The sequence below is a fragment of the Necator americanus genome, chromosome III, assembly GCF_031761385.1.
Source record: "Necator americanus strain Aroian chromosome III, whole genome shotgun sequence".
NCBI lineage: Eukaryota > Metazoa > Nematoda > Chromadorea > Rhabditida > Ancylostomatidae > Necator > Necator americanus.
In genome coordinates, this window is record NC_087373.1 from 21,626,510 (window position 1) to 21,653,021 (window position 26,512).

Consider the following 26,512-nt stretch of genomic DNA (forward strand, 5'->3'; position numbering starts at 1 on the left):
TTGAGTTCACCAGAATTCTGCTGTTTTCTTCATTCTACTTAATGTCCTTGCTTCCTCCCTCATTCTGCTCTTCCTCTCTCACTTCCTGTTTCCTCCGTTTGAAGTCCATTACCACGTACTTTAGCACCTTACGCACGGATTGAAAGAGAATTACGAAAAAAAAACGGAAAATAACGTTATTTTCAATAGATTTTTCGGCTGTAGCGCAGTCGGTTAGAGGTTCCGCTGCTTGCGCGATCGATCGGAGGTTCGAGTCCGTTCTGGTGTTCGCCTTTCATCTCCCCCTGGGTCAATAAAGTAGCACCAGACTTGTCTGGGAGGATAAAATACTGCCTTTCTGAGACGATCTTTTGCCTCAAAGAAAGGACTTCTCTCACCAGTCGAAAACAGCTTGCTGGTACCTCTCTGAGTATTGCCCATGTTCGACTGTCTTTGAATCTCGGCATGTTGAAACGTAGTTTTAACTGATTTCCTTGAGCTGTAGCCAAGATTGGTATCGATCTTTATTAAACAGCGGCTAACGTTTCGGCGATATCGCCTTCGTCAGAGCCTGGAAAACTCAAAGTCATTAGTGATCTATCCCCTCAAGCGCCTCATCACCCTACAGAAAGCACCCAAACGGTAAGCAAACTCAAACAGCAACACATAGGCTAGTACTTACCTCATTAGCTAGACTTGTTAACTCAGCAGACCACCACGTACCACAACTACGAGTCACAAGGGTTTTATATAGGGACCTCACGGCCCGCCCCGTAGATCAAAACCCGCATAGGTCTTGATACGGGGATAACTCGTTTGTGATCGCAATGCACTCATCCTTCTTGTTCATTTTTGGACTTTTGGCGGTTATCCAAAAGGCCTCTAGCGTTCTGCGTGCTGTGATTTCGGACTCGTAGGATAATATACGAACTTCTACCTCTACTTCGGAGTTTGGATGACATATTCTACGGTGTGCTCCAAGTGGGGTGAAGGTTTTTGATTTTGCGAGTCCATCTAGATGCTCCTTGACCCTCATACACAATGGTATATCTGTTTCAACATGCCGAGATTCAAAGACAGTCGAACATGGGCAATACTCAGAGAGGTACCAGCAAGCTGTTTTCGACTGGTGAGAGAAGTCCTTTCTTTGGGATAAAATACTGACTTGACAGATCGGCTAGTCACCGCACTGTATAAGTCACTGTATAAGCCAGTTACACGTTTTTAAATCTTAAACGATTCTGAATTGAAGTGAACGTGGGGTCGCATCCCAAGTGGATTGATCGAAAACTTCGTCCTTTACTTCACGTTTATGTCCAAAAAAGAAACTTTTTTGTCGTTACGTTTGTTTAAGGCTTTAAACTTGTTTTATCTAATGCTGTCGAGGACCTGGAGTGCACGAACAAATGAATAAGTAGATGAATGAATAAATAAAAAGGGCATGAGGACATATACGGCTAGGTTCTGCTTTTTCAATGTACGAAGGAGACCGAAACGAATTGAAAACTTGGAAAGTTATAATCTGGATGCACGAAATGACGACAGAAGGATAGAAGGAAGTTCCAAGGGCGATGTGCAGGTCTCGCATCTCTGCGCGCTGCAAAAATGAAGTGTCGCACGGATAACGTGATATCAAATCGCATTCTCAGGCAAATTTGTTTATAACATCACAATAGGCCAGGAATCGGCTGCCCAGCAAGCGAGTTCGCAATCAGTTTCGCAGATTTTCCTGAGGTTACTGTTTCTTCTTTTAAAAAGACTTACATCTGAGCTCTGAATACTCTGAAAACTCTTTCTTGAGAACGAAAAAAAAACATCGGGATCGTTTTTATACATTCAGAGTAGGAGTAGCGACTGCGTCATAGAGCAGAGATCAAAATCCGTGGCGTTGCCTACCCGTTTTCCTTCGATTCTTCTGCATTTTAGTTCTTTCCTTGTTCACAAGTATCTTTGCTGCTTTGTCCATCATTAAATGATTGAATGATTGAGTGAATGAATGAATGAGCGGAGTGAGGTTCATCTTTACGACAAATTGAACTGATTTGAATACCCGTTCGTCAGGACGGTCGACTGCCTAGGGGCAACGCCAGTAAAACTCTTGTTCTCTCTTTTCTGTCTGCTGCAGGTCTGTTGGGAACGTCTTTTGCATTGTTTCCGCAGCATCAGTACTACAGTTAGCGTCACTACGCAATCCTGCAAGCGAAATAGCATCACTCTATGATCCTCCGAAGTTATAAGAGTCTACTGAGTCACCTTCATGAATCCTTCACCCATCTACGTTGTTTACGTCGATATCTTTGTTCCCATTGAAGCCTCTTAATTAATCCTATCCGTTGCGTTTTTAACAAGTAGCACTGCTCTAAAGCTTGGCCCGCTGTAAATCCGATTACCCCGAAAGTTTGGCGAGCCGAAATCAATTCTGAGTACTGTGAGTGGCAGTGCAGTCAGGCAAAGGATAGCTAACCCTGTATCTCTTCAATTTTACTCTAATTCACTTTTCCTCCTTTACTGAGACACTGGTGCTAGTATTGACTCAAACTTTGTAGGTACTACCAGTTGGTGAACTAGAACCTATTTTGAGTTTAAAAGTTGCCCGAGTATCGGTGTAAGACAACTCGCTTCGTGCTGTTCTCGGTGGGCAGCAGGATTTGCCAAATTCATCGCTAGTTGTCACATCAAGTTCGTCAAAAAAATTTTACGCCGCCTTCCCGCTTCCCTGTTCGTGTTCGATCTTATCCTTCTCGGCTGACTGACTCAATGACTTCGGCTTTCGCGATTCGCGGCTGCATATCATTCGTTTTCGTTTCTCTTCCGTCAATACATGGACAGCAATTCGTAGGAACAGAACTCTCATTTGATCTGAGCAGGTATGCCGAGACCCCCAGAGAGTTTGCAGCCTGCAGAGGAGAGTGATTTTTATATACGAATAAATTTCGTATAAGTGGTATCTACAGAAAGATTCTCGTATTCAGAAACCTATCTTTGACTTAACTCAATGAACGGAAGGTATCGCTGAAGACGATCGTCCGCATTTTTGCCTGGATGTGTCATCTAGGACGCCTTTCTCCATGTTCTACCCCCATCCATACATATACTAGTTGAGACATTCTGCTCTCGGCCGGGCAGTCTTTCTATGTTAGGTCCACGCAGCGTCGACTGACCGTGACCAGAAGGATGTTCTTCGCCAAAAAATCCATCTTCTCTAGACCCATGACGTTCGAGGTTATCAAGTGCAGCACTGTGCTGGCCGACAACAAACTACTAGAGCCCGTAACTTTGTGCATAATTTTTTTTTCTGCTATATATGTATTCTGCTACGCTTCTGATATATGTGGAACTTCTGCCTTAAAATATTTCAGTTCGTATTGCTCGTATGATATCAAAGAGACAAGTACGTGTCTCCTTTCAGTATAAGCAGAGCCACAGTCTGCAGGTAGCAATGAAAAGATTCAATACGCGGTCCAGTCTCTACTACTTGCGCGCATGAATAGGACCGAATAGCCTCAGTGAAGTCCGATTTTTCAATGGCTCGCTTTGCTGCTACGAGTTCTCTAGGCATAAGATTTTAGCCTGCAGGGCTAGCATCTCCCCCACATTTGTTCATGTAAGTGCGCGTGAAAGGATGAATTGTGCAGCATATCATCGTCGCAGCAGAACCATGCTGACCGCTAAAATTTAACAAAAACAGCAATAATGCATAATTGCACGAAATATGGAGAAAACATCCATTTTCTAAAAACTTTTTAAAAACCCAAACTAATATTTCAGAGGCCCAGAAACAACAAGATCAGAAGCTGGCAATGCAGACATTGCGTTTGTCTCCACATTGTCTAAGGCTTTCCTACAGTCGACGATGACAAGAACGAAGGGCTACTCTTGAAAAACCCTCTACGGTCATCGTCACACCCTGGATCTGACGCATATAGCTAAAGCACTAATGGAGCCAACTCGTTTTTGAAGTTGCGCCCCATTTATCGTCCCTGATGTGCGTACATATGAGATTGAACTTCGCCAACACTTTGTACAAAAAGGCAGAAGATCCCAAAATTCAACCCAAATATGTCGTGCGTCGTCTCGAGAAAGTCAGGCATAAGCTTATAATTTGACAAATCCAAGCACGAGTTTGTGAAAAGACATCTCCTTGCGGATCATCCTTAGCTCCTTGCCAATCCATCAAGTGCTGAAATCGGCGATGATTCTCATAGATTTTGGACCAGAGGCGATGGACGGTAAGACAAGAAGACAAGATCTAAGAACTAACGAGATGGACAAGTGAGTAAGCAAGAGAGCCAAACTTTCTTAGATTTTGTGATGGGGTCTTCTAACCGCGAATAACGAGTGTCACTAATTCCTGAACATCGCTTCTTCGCGATTGGTCTCCCGCAAAGTAGCCACGAGCAATTCGATGCGCCCTGTAGGTTCGAGAAAAGCTGGTGATAAACAGAAGATGATGTACACACAGCTGGATGTCTGAGGATATTGCTCTTGCGTTACAAATACAAAATTGTGGACTGTCGCCATGGCGAGTAGTTGCCATGTCTCCTTGGTCGAAGACGTTCTAAGAAAACACTTGTTGGAATAAAAGTTTCACAAATATGTGCTTGTCTCTGAATAGCTCTGGGCTGAGTGTGACTGATGGCTTTTCAGTGTGTGATGTTGAACACATGAGTGCAGAAACTTGCTGCATCTTCCCAAACGCTAAATAGAGAGTAGAATGCACAATGATATTTTTATGACTATCCCTTTGTTTTCGCACATTACATTCTCTTTCTAATGCGTTCGAGTATGTCATGGGAGGATTTGGAGATTCGACCCACTTCTGATGCGGCTGTCAAGAAACCTCCACGATTGCTAACTCCAGCTACTTCGTGTAATAGTCGTCTAATCGGAACTGAGTACTCAACAACGCTGAGAGCCATCATGCAGTTAAAAGAAGCAGTAAGGGAAATTCCCGAGGGCTCTTCTTATCGTAAGTATGTGAGATTTCAAATGTGATTGTAATTTTCAAAAACGGTTCTTCAAATTCATGAATTGGAGGTCCCAGGTCATCCACTGATAAAACTCTTTACGCCGTTGGGATCATAAAGAGATGAGAACCGCTTGTGAGATAGTCCGGCCATTGAATTTGTAAGAGGTGTTTTTCCCTGTGGTACCTTCGCACCACGTTACGTGCTCAACCCTCTCACAAAAATAAGTCGTCATCGAAAATGTTTGACGCAGCATTCGTCTTGCAGATCGTGCGTTGTTTGTTGAGAGTAGCAAGCGGTTGCTAAAACAGATACAACCAAATAAGCTATTAATTAAACAAGCACAAACGTTTAATTTAAACTGACACGACTGATTAAACTTTGTAGGCATTTGCGTTACCAACGAAAACCATGCTTTAAGAAAACCATGCAACCCGTTTTAAAACATTAAGACAAAGATATTGAAAGAGTAATAGTTTTAAGTTCTACCTCATTCTTGTGGGATTTTCATATAATCTTTCGACGCTTGCGCCTTGTTAGAGTTGTGAACGTTGTTTTTTTTTCAACTGGGGTGTGAAAGATTATTCATGATTATTTGGCGTAGAATAGATGCGTTCTGAGACAGCTAAGGAAAGGAAATATACAAGAATACAATATACAAGGAAACTGCGTGTAATGGATGCCGTATACGTTTGTTTCCATTAGATATATCGTGCATTATTTACACTCTAATATTTTAGCTTCGACCACTGAGATGAGCTAGGTGGTCAGCAACCTGGCGAGACCTGCGGCATTCACACGATGAGCTGTAGGCTCATACAGACACCTCAGGCCAAGCTGATGCGCGATCCCTGGATTCACTTTCATTTCGTGCGGTTGAAGTTTTGTAAACAAGCCCTCAGATATCAGTAGCACAAGTCGCACTCAAAAATAAAGATGGGGTTTCAGGCAATTTCTAAGCAAACGGAGCAGAAGTATGTAAGCTAGACGACACTAAACAGCATCCATAAAGTTTACGATTAGTGTGCACTTCGATCTGGATTCCATTTCTTTGCCGTACACGCCCGACACATGTCGTGAAATGTCACGAATTCTTCGAAACTATTCCTATTTTCAAGTGATGAATATCGTTTACTGGAAGACAGTACACATGCTGCTTGATGCAACCACAGGTACAAAACTGGGAAGTCTGGAAAGCAGCGTTCTCACCATACCATCCATCCATTTTTCTGTTTAGCTATACCTTAGAACAATGTTCCAGTAGTCTCGAAAAGCTCCATCGACGTCAACTTAAACAGTTAGGTTGCGTTTTGCGAAGAAATGGTGCGAGTTTAAAAAAACATTAAAGAGAAAAAATGAGTTTTTGAGAGGATTAGTAGTTTTGTTGGAATGTATTGTGAACTTGCTTGTTAATTTAACCTCTTTTGGAGAATTGACTCAGTTGAAGGTTATGAAGAAAATGGAGGGAAGGAGAGGAGGTTCTTCTCCTAACCAAGCTCTTCTAACAGTCCTTAGTTTCGTGTTTCAAAACGCACATACGTTTTCATAGTCCCATAAGCTCGTTCGACGTCCCAGTTTCAAAAAATCACATTGCTGTTTTCTTACATCTGATTCTAGAAAATGATCTTTTAAACCTGTTTGTTAAGAATTTTCATCAGTGGAACTTGGTGCATGATGTGCAAAATCGATGCTTGATATACATAGAATCCAGTCAGGTCACTTCGTATTTCGCTATTTTTTTCTCCCAGAAACCAGAAGAAAGAAATTGTGTGAGGAGGTAGGCGTGAAAGGTGGGGAAAAAAACCAATCTCACAACGTTCTTCATAGTAGCATCATACTTTAAAAGACGTCTCTGCAGATATTCCGAGCATCAAAGAATCTTCTCAGTGCTTTAAGTAGAGTTCATACTGTAAAAAAAGGTGATGAAGGTGTGTCAAGACAGTCTGCGCGTAAGGACAACGCCGGGCAAGGTTCAAGAGTTCGTCCCAGCCTTGAACCTTCCTCGACGAAAGAAAGAAACCTGAGGGTCTCTGCAGCAACGAAGGGCTCGGTCCTTCCAAGGACCAGCTACAGTTCAGAAACATGAGATTGACGAAGTAAAATTCTGTAAAGTGGACCTCATTATTCACTACGGGTGCTAATAGTTTCATTTCCACTTTGAGTGGTTTTATTCGCCAGTCCTTAGTGTGCAAGGAGTTGCTTCGTTGAAAAAACATACAGAATTTGCATGAGTGCGAACACTTCTGGTTAATAGAAACTACTTCCGCAAGCCTGAGCGAACATTCCATCGAATTTTCTCTAAAATTCCCTGCTTCAGGAGTCTGTGGAAGAGTGCAATTGAGCGCATATTGCTTTCTGTCAGAGGAACTCCATATGCCCACGATAATGTTTAAAAGATCTGATCTGATCGTAAAAGATGCAGTTGTTAATGGGCCATAAGTTTGAAGGTCAAGATGAACACTCAGCATGAAGTTCTAGGCTAGCTTCCACATTCCTGCTATTCTCGCTCTTACAACGGGATTTCACAAACCTGCAGTCTACTTGCCAATCGTGGGATTTCTGCCTGAAATACAAACTAGAACATACGGCATATAAAAATAAAAGATCGGGCTCATTTGCAACAATTTTTCGCGTTTAATTCGAACTTACCACGTCTCGCGGTAAGTTGAAGGTCGAGGTCAGCTGGCAACCTGGCATGATTTCGACCATGATTGATTTTGATATGATTCAATTGAATCGTTAAAATCGTAACATACTCCTATTGTATGCATAACACCGTACCACATCTGCTACCACCTTTGGAACCACATACTTTTACGCCTTGACTTCCCTGCTTTACGTTTTTCTGACCCCCTATTCATATCACTGCACCCCTAATGTGCTTTTTTTTTAACGAAGCAGTATAAATTCGGCGCTCCGACACGAATCGCGGGCATCAAAGAAATGCATTTAACGCTTCTTCGATCCTGAATGAGCTCCCGAAGAAATAGAGATATCGGCCATACGCCATCACTCCTGAGCAAATGATCTTTAGAAGTGTTAGGCCATGCAGAAATTGAATACAAGTATTAAAGGCTCTTCCTGAGCAAATCTATCTATATCCGAGCATCTTTTTTTCCTTGGAACTAACGTTCTCATTAGTGTATCCAGCAATGTTCCCACATTTGTTCATTGCACGCCTTTAATGGAATATTGTCACCCAGTCATACGGTAGCTGACGTGCAACGCACATTTTTCACTGATTATCAGGAATAAGTAGCGACCTTGGTCTCTCGTGACCGATAAATGTCTCTTAGGGTGTGGAAAATTAGCAGCAAAATATACTTTGTATACTACTGTATATACTTTTTTTCTTGCCATTCCGCGCCCTTCCTCAACTGCATCAAGTCACGTGAGATCCAACTTTTTTTGCGATTATTTTATTTACCTATTCTTCCAAACTCCTCGAATGCAAGTTCTAAAGTCGAGTAACTTTAAGGTCCACACTCCTCTCTGAATTAGTCTACACCTACAAGCATGAACATTGTCACCAAAGTGGGAGCAGCTTAAAGGCATCACTCCACGAATCTGAGGTGGTACGGATTTGAGGTGGATTATTCGTCTACAGGATCGTAGATTATTGAGGGAAGGGTGATTCCGTCCATTTCTTCCTAAATGCCGTAGAAAACGGCCCGGAAGATACGGCTTCGGGCGCTCTGGCGCACTTTTTTCCACCAGGAGTTCGACTAGAACGCGCCAGCCTTGTGCGGCGCCGCATCCTCCGGGCCATTTTTTACGGCAATTCGGAAAAAATGGACGGAATCACCCCCTTCTCCATGGTCTCCCATAACGTATTTGAATACTCCACCTGAAATCTGCACCACCTCAGATTCGTGAGGTGATGCCTTTAAGCATCCACCTTAGCAGAACACTAGTGACATGCGCGGAAAAAAATCCCAAAAACAAGCGCTGAAAAAGGAGGATACTCAGTAAATTTATGTGCTCTTCATTAGAGCTTTGCCTCTGATGCACTAGAGGGAGGGACCCTGCCTCCAAGATTGGGATGGATGTGCCCCGAAAGCGAGTACTGGGACCGGCTTGATACGATTCACAATTATATGAGCATCGCTGGCATGAACCTCAGCAAGCACACGACTAGGCGAAATAGCCCCATCCAAGAGAAGCGGACCGCACCACTTAACGGGACAAAATCATGACGAGAAGAGGAATATTTTGTTAAGGAATAGAACATAAGCGTTGTTTTTTTCAAACTGAAAAATGCATGTAGAAATAGAACATTTTTCAAAAACGTCATATGCTCTTCAATAGTGAACTTTTCCTTTAGAAGAGGTACATATTCTAATTTTTTTTTGTTTTATTCATTTCCGTTTCATCATTAAATTGGGATGTAAAGTTGACAAAACAGAATAATCTCGGCACAACCAGGTTTTCGCAATTATTTGAGGTGTTAAGGGCCACTGCATAAATCTCCTTATGAGATTTGTGGAATGCATAGACAAAAGGGCATTAAAATTTTTAATGAACGCTTGAAAAATTACGGAAATAAAGCTTTGAAAAAAGTGATCCCGGCTGCGCAAGGCCGCGGAAAAACGCTAAAAGATATGAGGAGATCATTGGGAACTATGAGGAAAACAACCGTGAAGAGTTTCCTAATTATCAATCCGTACTCGTTCTTTTTCTCTGAAAAAGAAGAATTTTTCTATCACTTTGGCATTGGTTCAACCAGTGCCTGTCTTGTATCTGAAGATCAATTTCCAAAATTTGGCAATGGACCAAGTAATGTGGACCCATGGACAACAGGAATCTCAGCACTAGCAACCTTATCATTTCAATGCACTGCAGAAATGCCGAAAAATGTTTGATTTTACTCACTTCATTCTTTACTCTAATGACCTGAAAAACAAGAGACAATAACATGAAAAATCAAATAATAGTACAGGCTTGTAGAGAAAAACCCTCGTGCTATTTTCTTTTTTCTTTTGTAAAGATACGTGCGCTGCTATTCCTCAACCTGATAATTTCTGTCTCTCACGAATGTCTTCTTTCTGGGCAGTTGGAGTATTATTCATGTGCAAGTAGTGCGTTTGTATGTGGGAATAGCGACACCCAAGTTCTTCCACACACATTCACACCGCGATCGAGGTGTTCATTAACTGAAAGAGCTGCACTGCCGCGTAGAACACTACCTCCTACTTGTTTACAGCCCGATTGCGGGGGAGAGTTGGATTTTTGCGGATCATTTACAGGGATATCTCTGGAATCCACATTGGTCCTCCAGCATCGTTTTTGAGGTTTTTTGTGCGGATGTGTTTATGCCCGAGAACTCTTACGCTTGAATGTTTGATAATCCATGTGTGTGTGTGTGTGTTTTCAGCGACGATCCCCGGCAACATTCATTAATTATTCCTCCTCACTCAAAATCGCGCGAGTTCTCATCATCACAACATTTCTCCACATACGAAGAGTCTTCGATGTAATTCACTCACTTCACTGTTTTTACGTTAGTAAATCACTCTGCACTACAGTATTTTCTCACCAACAGCTTTGACTTTTTTCCAGGTTTTCCTAGGTCAGAATTTTACCGTAACAATTTTGTCATTCAACACCACTCATGAGATCTTGAAACTCACATGCTCTTCGTTTTTCTTTTCTTGCTTGCATGGAAGTGATGCTGTGCTGGTTTTTTGCCCGCTAATAACTCCACCTTCTATTTCCAGCGCGCGACTTGCGCCAGTGAGCACGAAATGATAAAAAGTCTATAAATTACGTCTATTACGTTCCAAATGACCCTCCAAAGTCTGGCCGTGCTAAGTAATCTCCTACGGTTCCTGCGCATCGTTATGGTAGACTTGTTGATGAAATCGCTAATCTACTGCAGCTCCTTTGTACTGGACTTGTTTTCTTCTCCTAAATAGGTAATGCTTGATCACACTTAATTTATACACTCGTCTCCATGGCATCCTCACCTAGCATGATTATAATTTGAGCCCACATCGCTGCTAGGTGATGACTATCCCCTTTACGCGCTCAGCAACTGACTCCACCTCATTCTGATGTCGCCGACGTGCAGACCCGACTTCAAAAATAACCATTTACTTTCAAAAGTTCTGCAATGTTCTCCATATAGAGCAATTATGCGCAGCCTTGTTTTTTTTCCATTCGCACCCTTAAGCAGAAGTCCAAGTGATCGGATTTCCTGATGACATCAAAATAAATGAGTGTGCACGTATGTGCTATATCGAGATACACGCGGAAGTTGTCGAGGAGCATTCGCAAGCAAACCTACCGAGGAATTCTTGATTCTCTTCTCTTTGCCATACCCTTTTGTGGCTGTAGCAAGGCGGTCATGCACTTCTCTGGCCGTACTATTGTCGTCATGGAAACTGTAATTACTTGTAGTCATTTCTAATTGTGTATCTCTTAATTCGAAGCGACAATACGTAGGTAAGTCTAAAAAGGAGGAGGAACGATCACATCTTTTTTGTAAAGAGGGGAAGGATTCAACTTTTCAAAAACGTTTTTGCGCTATCTACTTTATCGTGCAAAGTTTCCGGTTCGTTCTGTTACATCCTATTGGATGATTTCGCAGCAGTCATCAAAATCCGCATAAAATTAACTCTGCAGAAGAGAATAACACAGTATTCCTTGAGAGTGCTGAAAATAAAAAAAACAACCATTTATGTGAATAACACCTATCATCACTTCTGCGTACTTTTTATTAAATCCACCAGGAGCAAATCTCCACTTCGAATTCACAAATAAATGTTCGTGCCATTAAAAATCCTCCTTTTCTGTGTTTTCTTTTTACCCTCCGAGAAGCTGCAATGCCCATCATTTTTCTGTGAAAGATTTGTTGAAAAGGTCTGCAGCCCTTGAAATCTTGAAGCGTTGCTCTAACTCGGAAACGTGCAGTGATGCCTTGCCAAACTCGCTGTACCGTTTGCATGTGAGCTCAGCCGAGAGCCATGAAAGTGACAAATTAGTGGAAAAAAGAATTATTGACTAAAGAATGATGAATGATGAATTAACAGGAAAAAATCTCGACTGACACGGTACACTTTCAGTGCATTTGCTTATAATTGATTTAATAATCGCTCTCTTGTCGGGGTCTAAAAATATTTTCCTCACCATCGCAGATTGCGAGGAAACTAATGATCGTGCTGCTACAACAGCCTGATGACATAGGTTGTAGCTTTAAACTGTTCAGAGAAGTGTTATCGAACGTTTGAGGAAAATCTTGTTTTCATCTTTTTCTTGGATTAAAGTAACTTTTGAAAAAAATCCCTCAATTTGAAATGAGAATAACGACGATTTAAATACCTGTAATTTGAAGGAAAGTGTTTTAAAATTTCACGAGTATAAAATGCACCCTCTTGATTTTTTTTTGTGAAATATTTCAAATGAGTGAATTTGAAAAAAAAAACGGAATCCTTTTTAAAAGTAATAATTTTGAATTTGTTTTACCCTTAGAATATCTCTTCCTTGAACAAAACCAATCAAAATCAACTACAGCAACAGCTGATGTTAATCGTTAAAAGATAAGAAGATACGGAGTCGGGGGTCAATCAATCCGCATGAAACTGGGAACATCTTCGGCATTAATTCTGAATTGTTTGAAGTTCACGAACGCCCATCGAATCAAATCATTGAGTCATCAATCAATCATTGTTTTTATCCAATCCTCCCAGAGTTTGGCACAATTTATCGACCTCGAAAGGATGAAGGGCTTGTTTGGCCTTTGGAAATGCTAATCTTCCCGAACCTGTATTTGCCGATCATGCCCGTCACAGAGAATGAAACTGATGCTGGTAAATGAAATTATTACTTCAGAATGAAATTTTTAGTTCGGAATTCAGCGACAAACAAGCTATCAAATCTTTATTCCTCAACACGTGTTGATACAATAATGCCCTCCCATTCGAACGGTGACGATCCTAATAAGTTCTAAACACCAATAGGCATAAACGAGAAAACAAATATATAAGGAAGCACCTTTGTTCTGGCGAGACAAAGAAAATCCCTGAATCTGTTGTATTTGCTAGAAACGTTGTCTTCAATAGACTACTTACGGATCTGTTGAAGTATTAATTTCTTCCCTATGGATGTTACTCAGTTTCAGTCTCGCTCTAAAACCACGGTGCACCTTTCTTCCATTTGCGGAAAGAACCGCTTCTTTCGTGGCAGACCTACTTTGTTGTCGGAATCAAGAACACTTCTGTTCCTTCCGACGTTTTTCCCGCAGCAGATCACTTCCGGGCCCAGTCGTTCCACATTTCGTTAGTCATTTGTTTACTCCAGTTAGCTGAAGTGAAAATTGTTTTGTTGCTATGATCTCTGGTTATTAATGAAGAAAGTCGTTGAATGCATTATCTCTGACTGCGGATAGCGTTATTATGCAGCGACAAAAGGCGACATTTCCCTCGCATTCTTCTCTCCGATGAGTCTTCTAGAGGTACTTCCAGTATGAGTAGTTTCAATGCTTTAAAAATGTTACAGGCAAAGCCAGAACTTCCTCAGATTTCTTCTGAAATCTTTCATATTAGCTCCGTTGAAATATTTGATCGTCCTCTACGACTGCAATCTGTAATTCAAATTTCTGGTTCTCGACAACTTTTACTATCATTTAAAAGACGTCCCCATGTGACAGTGGGTCTCCATCTTTCTATCTTCTTTATACTCATTTCATCTGAAGCAGCCCATCAAGTGAAGAAAATTGAGCATTGGGGTGTGGCGCAGTCGGTTAGAGATCCGTTGTAGCCACACGGTCGAGGACCGCCCTAGCGCAAACCAAGCCTTTCATCCCTCCGGGGTCGATAAATTGGTACCAGACTTGTCTGGGAGGATAAAAACACTGACTTGATCATCGGCTGGCCCCTGCAATTCACTGTATGGGCCAACACGCGTTCCAAAACCTCAACGATTACGAATTCCAGTAAAACGCGTTGGCGCATCCCGAGTGGATTGATGCGCCAGTGACTTTATCCTTTTTTTTATATGTTCCCTTGATTTCCGAATGTGTTATCTATCTTCTACCGTTTAGCGACAAACACACTATCAGTCCCTTATTCCTAAATGAGTGTTGGTAGAATAACCCCTTCTCATTCGAGCGGTGACGATCCTAATAAGTTCTAAACACCAATAGGCAAACGTACTCGTGCATTCAAAAAAACCTTTCGAGCCCTTTTTGTAATAGAGAAGAAAATTCGCGTATTTATACTTCTACTAAATAAAACTCTTAAAGGAGACGTCAAAGTTAAAATCCATTTCTGAATGCATCATTCGGAGGGGTCACTTCTTTCTTTTAGTTTTTACCTTTTGAAGTTTCCGCCTACGGATCTAGAGAAGGAGCCGTAGACATTTTCGTCACGCATTTTTCTTAATGGCTTATGTGCAACATCCCCACTACATACTTCAGCTCTCTCGCAAGACTATTTGTGACGGGGGAAAACTGTAGGGATGACAGTTACTTGAGCAAATGTGTGGGCGCAATGCGAATATAATTCGTCTACTTTTCTTGCTTTTTGATGCGTATTCTCGGCGCTAACACGAACAAAAAAGCTGCTGCCGCAATCGGAGGTCGACTACAAACAGCCCTACCGAACCTCCTATTTCACTCTGCAGAAAAATCACAAAGCCTGGCAACTCATACTTATCTTTTCAGTTTCTTACGCAAATGTTTCTGCACCCAGAAGTGCTATGCTTGCGTAATTACGCCTTTTATTATACCACAGCACTATAAACTCGAATTTATTAATTTATTGGAATGTACAGAAGAAAGAGGGAGAACTGGAAAAGCCCTTAGGAAATTCCATGTCCTTATCTCTTTCGTTCTATTGTTTCATTCTCTAATCGTCAAAATTGTGTGATCCGCTCCACATTTATCATGTAAGCTCTCCTCTATGAACGATGTGTATTATTGCAGAAGTTCGAAATGCGGAAGTCCGACGAAGATCGGATCCTGAGACCGGAAAACAAGGGTACGTCTTCTTCAATCTTACGTAGCAGACAACAATTTCGCTAATCACGATAGATTGCATGCCATCCGTTTTTAATTCCACAATTCCTCAACAGCTGATTATTTGTTCCATCGCACGGGTCTACGTTCAGCGACAATCATCTCCGCGCTCACCACATGTTTCATTTTGAATTCTACTTTTGTTTAGATTAACAGATCTATTTTCGGAGATTTTACTCCTCTTTTTCCTCCTAAGTTTGAGCCTAACTGCGATCTCAAAACAACTGACAATAGTTGAAAAACTATACCTCCTCTGCTGTCTTCTACGGCTTCTAGCTTTTTTTAAGAGGAGCGCATCGATTATGGTGAAGATCTCCTCCTTTATACAAACAAAGCGATCGGACTTTTTAGAAATTGTGATTGCACACTCCCTACTTCAGATGCTATTTTAATAACAGCAAGCAGAACGGTTTCAAGTCAACCGCTCTTACTAGGATTCGTTTCGCTTTCCACAAAGAGGTGTGAGACATGCTTTTAAAATTTGAGGGTCAACTATCCTGAAATTTGTGTTTTTTTTTTCTAATTATGTGTGATTTTTCCTTTCTTGAACTAAATCAATATTAGAGATGTATGAGCACACTGGTTTTTGTTTCTCGGACGTGTATCTTTTGGGATAATTTGGAGATTTCAGATTTCGGAGACCTCTTAGAAAAGAAATGTCTTTTTATGCTAAGACTACTGTTACGATTACTTATTTCTTATCTTTGGCGATTTGCATGTTTGATCTAGGATTTTCGCAAGCTTTTTAAAACTTTTTAAAACTATGACTACTGTTTCATAACTACATACCCTTATAACGCCACATTGAACGAGCATATGCGCGTGTTTGTGGGAGAATCTCATTCCGGCAAGAAAAATATGCACTTTCCTCTTCTTTCACGGATCTAATTCAACCGACTAATCCCAGGCTTAAACGCGTAGCTATTCGCGTGGACCTTTTGTGCACCTGTCAGCTTAACAGAGTTCACACAAAGATCACCTGACCTGCTTACTTCTCCTCCGATTTTGCTAAGAGACGTTTCTTGCCATACTGGGTGGATTGCTATGCCTCCAACGCTTAATTAGGCGTGAAAAGCGCGAGTAATAGAGCGTAATTGACTGGGTGCCAATGAATCGCAGTCGAGGCTGAAAACACCTCATAACTCGTCCACAGCAATGCGCAATAGATGAAGATGGCTGCGTTTTCAGTGTGATCACTCAGGAGATCATTCGTCTCGAGATCTTCGTATTGCACTCGACTGGGGGACACCGGCGACAGAAATAATTGGCGTGCTTGCATATAGAATTAATAAGAAGCAGCTGAAGATTATTGGCTTCGATGTCCTGGGAAACCAGAGACGTCTGAGAAATTCAGAGACCACAACCGTTGCAAACTATTGCATAGCTCATGCAGTCTTCTAATGAGTATTCTTTTGCTCACAGCGACGCTGCATCCCAGACGTAAAAGTGATGTGATATTCGCAAAAATCCTCAAATCGATATTCTTGTGACGGAAGAAGTATGAATTGTTTCTTCTTGTTGTTTTCAGTGTTCTCATTTCAATACTGATCAGAATTAAGCAGTTTTATTTCTGTTCCGTTGGATAAACATTACACGGTTCTCATGCAATCTTAATTTTCACAATCAGAGAAAACTGCATACAAATTGCATGATATATAGTCGGGTCAAAGCGACATGAATCACGAGTGTAGTTGCGCACTCGAAACGGCGCTGTGGAGACAGCAGTTGGAGCCGTCGCAAACTGGGTGATGCCAGCAAGGGTTTCACCACGCTCCACCGAAGCGCCTCGAGAGAAGCCGCGTACGCGGCTGCGTACGTGCTTCATGTCGTTTTGACCCCACTACATTTTCCAAACAGGTATGACTGCTTAACATTTCACAGCACAGACCTCCTAAAAACGACGACGGTAACGACACAACTGATATCGTAACCCAAGTTAACACAGTCAATGTCAATGGCAGCCATTTGTTTTCCTTCAGACCTTCAAGTAGAGGATTTAAAAATCGGGGAAATCATGAGTAATTCTAACATGCGTTAGCTGTGTAGAAAAAACATCTGGAATAGCAGGAGCGTCTGTCAAATTTGAAACACTGTGCGAGATGCACTCCTATTGAATATATGAAGCGCATATAAAGGGTAAACACGAGGTTGCGGAAGGGAAACAATGCCTTGCATCAGCGACTAACATGCTCCTTGGTCACTGTAGCCCGTTAGTTGTTGTTATGGTGCTCATAACGCAGAGCTGTTTAGCTTATTCGATTAAGAAACGGACGAACTAAGGTAGCAGCAATAAGCGGCAGCCTTCGATTAGGTACTAGTGAAAACCGAATGGTTGAACTTAGGATTTCATCAGTTACGGTTCTAAACGGAAGAAATCATGCAGTCCTATTCAGAGGTGTTTTCCAAACTGAAGAGTTTTTTACTTGTTGTACATACTCATGGAAATATGCACCGAGCCGTGATTCATTCTCTTCTTCATAGGAAGTTGTGGTCTCCATGCTCTGGGAAATCGTCCGAGAAAGTATGAACATTAACAAGAAGGCAGAGCGGATGTGCTTCCGCCTCATTAATGATGAAGCCTGAGAGGTGCATTGTGTCTTTAAGTAAGTCTCATCGGCCACCACAGAATCTTATCGTGCTGCAAAGCATGACTATGCGTTTATGAGACGTCTTAGCGTTTGTGGACCCAGATGGCAGACGCTTCTAATCACAAGAATGCATGTTCCTCCAATGGTGCAGAAAAACTCCAGTGAATGCTGTTTTCGACCACTAGCACGTTCGACACTGCCTCTATGCTGGAAGCGGTGATCAAACCCTCATCACTTCTCATTAAACATTTGGCGAAATTCCGCCCTCTTCCTAGAATAGCCTCGATTTATGCAAATAGTCGTTTCGTCTAAATTGATTTCCCACGACGTTCCCCTAAAATATCAATCTTTTTTATACACTCCTATAAATAGTTCAATTTTGTGTAGTCAGTCATAAGCTTAAGACAAATCAAATCAAAGTGTAATATAATAATAAATACCCAAAACTCACAACATGTAGCGTTGCTTCTCTGAAACTTCAGTCAACAACATTATATCTGGCGAAGAAAATCTTGAATTACTTTTCCTGTTGGTCCACTCAAACTTTCATATGCTGCAGGTGAACTTTTTACATGCCAAAAAAGTAGAAAGGGATCACCGCTACAAAGATTGCTTATGACTTCTCTACGTGGGTCTTCTCGATCAATACCTCATTGAAAAAGAGTCAGGGGTATCGTAGTCACTATTACATCCTGCAGCAGTTCGAATAGTCAATCTTTCGAAATCGTTCGAGCACAACCAATCCTTTTATTCCGCTGAGGTCGATAAACAGTCGATATTTCTTGTGGAAAAAGGACAGCGATCTCGTACAGTGTCTGAGCATCACAAGCGATCGCTTATTGTACATGCACATTCCTACACTTCTGTTCGATTCTGAATTGAAGTGGAACGCACTGCTTCATCCGAAGGAGATTGTTAAACGCCTACCACTTCATCGCTTGTCGTTGCATTTTCTAGGTTAATCATTTGAAACGAAGATTCTTTCTGCACCCCTGGTTTGGTAACTTTTGCTCTAAGAGACCCCTTCAATAACAGTGAATTTGTAGATAAGGAAACGTCAAACTGTATTTTTGGAACTTCGTATAGCCACACCAAGAAAAATCTGGACACCCAAACTGTTGGAACTCACAGTAATTCTCACCTCCTAATGCATGGAAAAAGTAAGGAGTGGACCAACAACGGATCTCTTTCGAAGAACCTTCTATTAGAGAAGTCCTAGCGGTAGGAAACACTCACTCGGTAGAGTTGGCCTTATCAACAACCGGCTTATTTCTTCTCGATGATGGATAAGGTGGTATTTGGGTATGGCATATCCAATTAAATTGCATTTGCGTTAAAATATATAGAGATACATAATGCAATCCCAAGAAATTGGGGCCTCAAAAAGTACACACAGTACACACATCCCCAGTTGTTTCTTTGCTTGAAAGGATCTGAAACTTTCCCGCTTGGAGTTCTTCCTCCAAGGTAGCCGGTTTCTCGCTCGTCACGTGCCCACTAGATCAGCATCTCTTCACATTTTTCAATGAGTAATACTTGCGATGGCTGTTTCGACGCCATTTACACATCCGCATTTCAGCCTCAATGTGTCGTGGTGTGCAAGTGCAGGATGAGTGGACGTATTTTTGCGGAATCTGGCTGAAAAATCGCTCAATAGTAATCATTCTTGCCATTGCACAATTCGTCGTTGCCACCGTATCCTTGGCTCAGCACGTGTATTCCATAGCGAATTTTAACAAGGTGAGTAATACGCATCGTCATTTTGCAACATAAACTGCCTACAGATTTCTAGAAAGCAGTAGAGTCTCAGAGGAGAGATTTTTCCGATGATTTTTGAATTTTTTTGGATGCCCAAACACGCCGGAACATCACAACTAATTGAAATTCGGAACTGGAATTGCATAAGATACTTTCCAGTGAAAAAGGTTTTCCTAGATATGCATTATAGCAAGAATTTTCATCACGCAAATATTTACATTAGGTAATGTAACGAGAAGTTTGAAACAAAACAAAAAAATGGACCACGGTAAAAACTATCTCCTCGAAATATAGATATGCAACAGAAAGTTTAGGGTTAGGTAAACAAACACGTGAGGCAAATATGAGAATGTCTCTTCGCAAGAAATTTCTAAGATCAAGCAAACAGAGTCGCAGCAATTTAAAAAACATTTTCGTAATGAGAAGGCAAAGAACTTCAGAAATAGTGGCAGTAACTAGACAAAGATTTGATGAAGTAGAGAAACAATGAAGGATGGGACTCGCTATCAGATTTACGAGTCTAGACGAATCAAATGATATAAAAAAGTACAAAAACCAGCAAAATTTAAAAAAAAAAATTCCGTTAGTCGAAAACAACGGAGGATACATGCTCTATACGGAGGATGCCCTATAAATCTACCATAATTGCACAACACACAGAGTTTGAAAAAAAAAATTAGGATTTCGCCCAACTTTCTCAAAGCTGGAGGTTTGGAAGCTCAGAAACACCGGAATCTCTGAAGTTTTGGAACCGGATTTCGAAACTCCGGTCATTTCTAGTACCAACCCCTTGGGCCTATCCATATCGCAGTCACTTATAGTCGGACACGCAAGTAAAGAGGGAATGAAGCACCCCACCTCTAATCACAATTAGGCCAGGTGTACGCAAGCGCAGCAGCGTATGGGTGTTGTGCAGTTTGTCGATGCTATATTCTGTTGATTAGCCCACTTTGCTCTGAAAAACAACCAAGACTGTTGAAAACTGAATTTGCTGCAATTCTGAATGAATTTCATGTGCCGTTCGAAATTTACAGATATTTTTATGCTCTTTCAACGAGTCTTCTCCGAATGCAGGCAACTTCCTCAGCGCGGATGTAATCATTTTCGATTTCGGACTCTTTCATGAACTGATACAGGTATGTGCTTCCTGTAATCTCTTTAAGTATTAAAAACAGATCTACCAGATCGGTGGGCCGCATTGTTGCACATAAATGGCGTCCATTATTCTTATTTTGTCACGAGTAACCCGTGCAATGAGAGCGTTCTTTGAGGGCGTGTACCCATACTCTGCCGGGGCCTTCATAGGAAGAGCCTGTTCATAGCTACCGGACATCTTTTCACAGGATAGCTCTGTACCTCAAAAATGCGGATGGAAATTTGAGGCAGTGGTGGTTTAATCGGAAGCAACTATTATGAGCAAAACTCCGGCAAACATTACTGGTGTGTTCAACTCGTAGTGCTGCGAATTAGATGCAATCACGCTCCCGATCCATATATCCGCAAAACTGCTTTGGTTTGAACCGATCGGACAAGAATAGGGTAGAATAGGAATAGGAATAGGACTGCGACCCGGCTTAAAACAGAGTTACCTGCGTGTCCTGTCTTGTACTTCCTAATAAAAACTCACAAGCTGAACTCTGATAGTGAGCTTGCCTCTGAAGATCCTTCAACGTTCAAGGTAAGACCTATCATAAGCTGCGTAGGAGGTCCCACAGATAGGATCGCTTGGTTCTTAAACGTAGTGTTGGTGCAGCTGTTCAAATTCGTACCAGCCCACCTTATGAACACCCATATGTTTTTGGACCACCTAAAGAACACGCATTTTGATAACTCATGCGTAATGGAGTCTTTCGATGTTACTGCATTGTACACAAACGTCTCCAACGACTCGGCCATGCAGGCAGTTTTTGAGCTTTTAACTGAACACCAAACCTCTATAAACATGTATGGCTTTTCCGTGGAGCAGTTGATGGTTGTTCTCAGGGAATGTCTCAAATGCACTGTCTTTAGATGGTCGGGCAACTATTTTGCGCAAATCAGGGGTCTTGCCATGGGACAACGGTTGGCGCCAACGCTCGCCATTGCTTTCATGGCTAAGATTGAGGCACCGATTTGGGAAACACGACCTTTGCTATATTGCCGATATATCGACGACTGTTTCCTTGTCTGTTCGTCTCAAGCAGAGATGGACAACTGTTTCAAGATTTTAAATGAGCAGTCGGAGTATATAAAGTTCACTCGGGATAAGCCCAAAGGAGAATGGTTACCCTTCCTTAACGTCCAAGTGCATATTTCAAACAGAACGCACAGGACAAAGTGGTACCGCAAACCCAGTAATAAAAATATCTTAGTTCACTTTCTTTCTGCCCATCCCACACAAGTTAAAAGATCGGTAGTGCGAAACATGTTTCGCACGGCCACCTCCGTTTGCACTGGAAGAGAAGAAAGACGAGAATCTATCGAGCTTGCTAGGAAAATTGCGGTCAGTAACGGCTACACACCTATGCGGTCTATCACAGAAAGAGCACAAACCCGAAATAAATCTGGTACGGAGAAAGTACCCTTTTGTGTACCATTTATTTCCGATGAGGTTAGCGCTGCTATTCGGCGGTGTCTGAGGAAAGCTAAACTTGAAGAATCTGTCGCCATCGTGGAGCTCCCCCTAGTAACCTTAAGCAAATACTCATTCGTAGGAATGCCTCTTCATTACGCGGTAACTCGCGCCTTATTTAAGGCTGATATGTGATTGCGCTAGTCACCTCACATCAGGTATCTAGCAGTGGCAGGATAGTCAGCTGATCCTAAGGTACGATGTTTTCTTCCACTGGTAGCTATGAGGCCCAACGGTTAACGTAGGACTTTCTTTGTTGGGCGGATAAGGCGTTTGATCGGATTAGTCACGTTCGATTTCACCCCTTTCAGGCTCTGAAGAAGGCGATATTGCCGAAACGTTAGCCACGAATAAAGGACTATAACAACCTCGTGTACGGCTCTACTAAAGAAAACAATTATTGAAGAATAGGGTAGTTACTACGGCTCTCTGCGATTTTTCCATTGCTAGGGGAATCTTTTCAGCAGTACATAATGAACGAGGTAACGTGTCTTTACCAGGAAAGACCTGCGGTATGTGATTGCGCAAATTGTTCGTGAAACGCAGAATCTGCACCACCAAGACTAGACCTTACGTACTCAGCCACGTAATCCAAACTAAAGCTTCGTAAAAAGTGCGGAAGTTGTGTGCGAGCTTCTCACTCTCTAACACTATTTGGTGACACAAAAACCGATGTGAGATAGCCTAAAAACCGTTAACTAGCTAATTTGAGAGGAAGTTTACAGATTATCTTTGAAGGTTCTAGAATCGCTTAGCATATTTGAAAAATCTCAGCTGTCATGTCTTCACCTTCTGTGTAGCAAAATAAGAGAATAAGAACGATGTCGAAAGCTGCCTGAAGCGTGTCGACATCTACAATCAGCACCGTCGACTATTCGCAGTTGTCGCATTTCATAAACTTTGCTGGTAAATTTGAAGTGTAAATGCAAAAGGATGGCAGTATCGACGGCTGTCGGAGGATACCATCAACTAGTCTATATATTCGTGACCAGTATAGTTGAGTGCACGCAAGGGCCAAGCTCCGTTAAGTTCCGTAGGCCGTGAGAAGAACAGCTCGAGAATCACACCTGGCAATGATGCGCCTCTTCCTTGCACCGTCTCGTTCCTCATCACAAGGTCGGTGCTGAACATGTTACTTCGGCTCCTTGTTCAAGTGTTCTCTCACAGGTTCAACTGCACGCTTTACATCGATATGTCGGCTATGCGAGTATTGCACGAGTTTTTGGAGCGCGAGGGACAAAGCAAGCATATTCGATATCGCTTTGTCGCGAAGTCACCGATGCCTCACATAACGTGAGATTTCAGGCTCCAACTGAAATGTGATTACGAGCGAAATAACTGTCTGTTAAGCCTGTAGGGTGACTAGTAGTCAAGATCTAATTGCCACCACCCCTTTTTTACATCGTATGGGAACTACCTTATCAATTGTTAGTTCCAATCGTGCTATTTTGATTCTACAGGAAAAGCTATTGTGTTAGAATGTCATTTCATGTCTAGGTGCAAGAATGCATAGCCAACTACCTAGATGGCGGCTACATGCGCTGCCTATGGTGCTCAGGACAAATGATCGCTCTTGCGCTCACAGTTGGTGAGTGTTTCCTTTATACTCTTCCACGCAAGTAGACGAGTGGCTCCGATTACCAATAGCATGTATTCAAACCATTCGAAAACTCTGTAGTTTAAATATTCGAGAACTTCGAGAAAAGAACTAAAAATTCAACTATCCAGATATCCGACAGTGGACCAAATACCAGTCTGTGGGGATGTAAACAATAACATGATTTATGCATGCGTGACGCGCGACAGCGTCCATCATCGTTCACTTGCATCTCGTTATATTTGAATAGCATCTAGAGATGTTTCTATGGCTCTTTTCAAATGAAGAGATTTTCTATCTGTAAGCTGAGAGTTGCATCCGCACATTCTGGGGAAAGCAAATCAAAAACTACGCACAAATTACGCTCTGCCATTCTGCGGTTACCATACTTTGCGTGGGGAATCCGTATGTACAGCCTCGAAAGCAAAGTACCACGTAATTGTCGAAAGCGGCTTCAAAGTCCAGAAAGGCTAGTTGCATTGGCTTCGAATACCGCTGCCACACTTCGATCACTCTCCTCACAATACAAACTATGGTGGTTCTCAAAGCAGATAGATCGGGATAGGAGTGTAGCTTGCGAATATGAGCGTGGCCGCTCTCACTCCTCTTTGCTATACGGAAAAAAAGCGAACAAAATAGGTTTGCTTGCACCTCAATCTCCAGCGACTTATTACGTTAGTAAAACGAAGGCAATCTGCAACTTGCGCTGCTTACTTGCGTCACATTATTTAGTTTGCAGACGCAGAAATTGCCTGGCTTTTGTCGTGTTAACAAGTTGATCGTAGTAGGCGTGGGAGCAACCAGCGCTGTTTCATATGCCTTTTTCTGGATGAGAAAGGGGCTGAGCATGATTTCATAATCTTGCACTTTACCCCCCACCCAAACATACTAGCCGAGATCCCAACATCGGCAATTTCGTGATCAGCTACTTTTGATGTTAGCAGTCTTCACAGTATTAATTCTGTGAATAGAAATGTCCACAGATTCTACTGAAAATAATGGAAGTTGCCAATTACGAAGGTGAAGCGAACTGATTTCGTGGCGGTGAAAAATTATTAGTTCCTAACAGAGCTACGAATGTACAGTAACAGGCATGACATGCCCGCATGAGACTGAAAGATTAACAGAATGAACTAAGAAACAGAACCTGGATCTATGACATCAAAACAAAACAGTTTTCCGAGTTTAGAAGTTTAATTGTTCTGTTATCGTTGTTGTTCTCGTTGTTCTGTTATCTGACACACTTCGTTGCAGTGACGTGCCTATGCGTGGTTCATCCGCATCCATTGCTGTTGTGGCCGCAGCTGATCATTCAGAATGCGTACTGCTTCGGCTTAGTGATCCTCACCATTGCCACCGCGGACAAACTGCTGGTATCGATTCTGCATCCGACCAACCCACATCTCAGTTTGCTCATTCTTTACTTCGGCATTGGCACCTGCACAAATCATGTATTCGATTATGTACTGTGGCATTATTACTGGCACGAGGAATTCCAGTACACCACACGGACTGGAAAGCATGTGATTCCTTTCTGGGTCTGACGTGACGGAAGTATTAACCTTGCTTGTTACTTCCTAACATGTACTCACTCGATCTCAGTTTCAGGGTGATAGACGCAGCTCAATCTCGCCTAATTACATGTGATATAAATGATGGGAATTATATCTTTTGGTTCACTAATCACAGTGGATTGTTCTGCAGTGGAATCAAGAAACACTGGATTTCTTTCTGCATTCAGTGCAATTCATACAATTTTTTCACTGAAGATTCCCAAGTCGTGAGATTGAACTGCTTCTCTGCCGAAATCCTCAACTATTTGATCCGTGCTCAACTTCACGTATCGAGTTATTTACTTAAATCTTTCTGTGGTTGTTTTAACAGTGCCTTTTGAATGAAACTCTACATTTCTGCTGTGACACTAAAGCTAGCCTCATTGAATTTCTAGGATTTCTTTCTCTAGTCTTACCATTTCTCAATGGATCTCGGTCCTGCATAGTTGACCATAGTGGTGCTTACATAGTTGAAACTCGTGCGAAATATCTGTCGCTTTCAACTAGCATCCTTATATGCATGATACTTCTGCAAAAGAAATCTTCAATAGATCGGGCGTGTGAAGAAAATGTCCTCCTTATGGCAGATCTTGGGAAAAAACAACGCATACATGTTTGTACACAAGAGGACCTATAATTGCTCTCCATTAACGACAGCGGCGCTTTGATAATGAGTTGAAATGCCGATTCAATATATTATCATTATTACTCTGTTTTGTTACCAGAGACTGACGTCATGGCTCCTCTACTGAGTTCCCCTCGAAAAGGATGTTAACGAACGAAATGTGATGCTATGTTCCTTTGCTATGCTACTTCTGGTGTGGGAATTTCAGCGGAATGCTCTGCGACTGCTCTGTGTAATACTGGAGGAAAATTAAAAGATCGTTTGTAAAATAATGAACCAACATTTGAGCAATCAACTCATATTGGCTCAGATGGATTACAGGATTCTCACCGTAGGTGCTATCGGAAAAGAAGATGTTGGACTGAGCCGAACCACACTCTCGCAAATTAAGGCTTCAGCAAGAAGACCACATTTCAATTGAATCAAATTTTCTAACTCAATCAAACTGCTGATTTGGAACAATAAAAAGTTCATCCAACTGTATTTTCAAAAAAAAAAACTCAAGCGCCAACAACTTGGAGTGATTCCGTCCATTTCTTCCTAATTAGTTTAAAAAACTTCCCGGAAGATGCGGCTTCGTGTTGCGGGGCGCTATTGTCTACAACAAGTTCGATTGGTGCGTGTCAGCCTTGTGCACCTGCCTCATCTTCCCGGGACGTTTTTTACGGCAATTAGGAAGAAATGGACGGAATGACCCTCCTCCCCACAATCTACGATCCCGTATAGGCATAACCCAGGAAATCCGCACCACGTCAGGCACGTGGGGTGATGCCTTTAAAGCATAGTAGCATCACCATGTCGATAAAGACTGTAAAAGTT

General features: G+C 42.0%; 1 protein-coding gene across 2 annotated transcripts; it reads left to right on the forward strand.

The window, feature by feature from the left end:
• Window positions 1-997: 997 nt before the first annotated feature.
• Window positions 998-25,059, forward strand: RB195_010410 (uncharacterized protein; the record flags this gene model as incomplete). 2 transcript variants are annotated; one of them, XM_064191399.1, is made up of 6 exons in its annotated part: window positions 998-1,084; window positions 14,869-14,923; window positions 19,129-19,289; window positions 20,342-20,443; window positions 23,416-23,506; window positions 24,770-25,059. In XM_064191399.1, the coding sequence occupies 6 exons, from the start codon at window positions 998-1,000 to the stop codon at window positions 25,057-25,059; spliced, it is 786 nt and encodes a 261-aa protein (XP_064048982.1). The 2 variants fall into 2 exon arrangements, with proteins under 2 accessions (XP_064048982.1, XP_013307522.2); XM_013452068.2 differs by lacking the exon at window positions 998-1,084 and having other exon boundaries at window positions 14,878-14,923.
• Window positions 25,060-26,512: the final 1,453 nt, after the last annotated feature.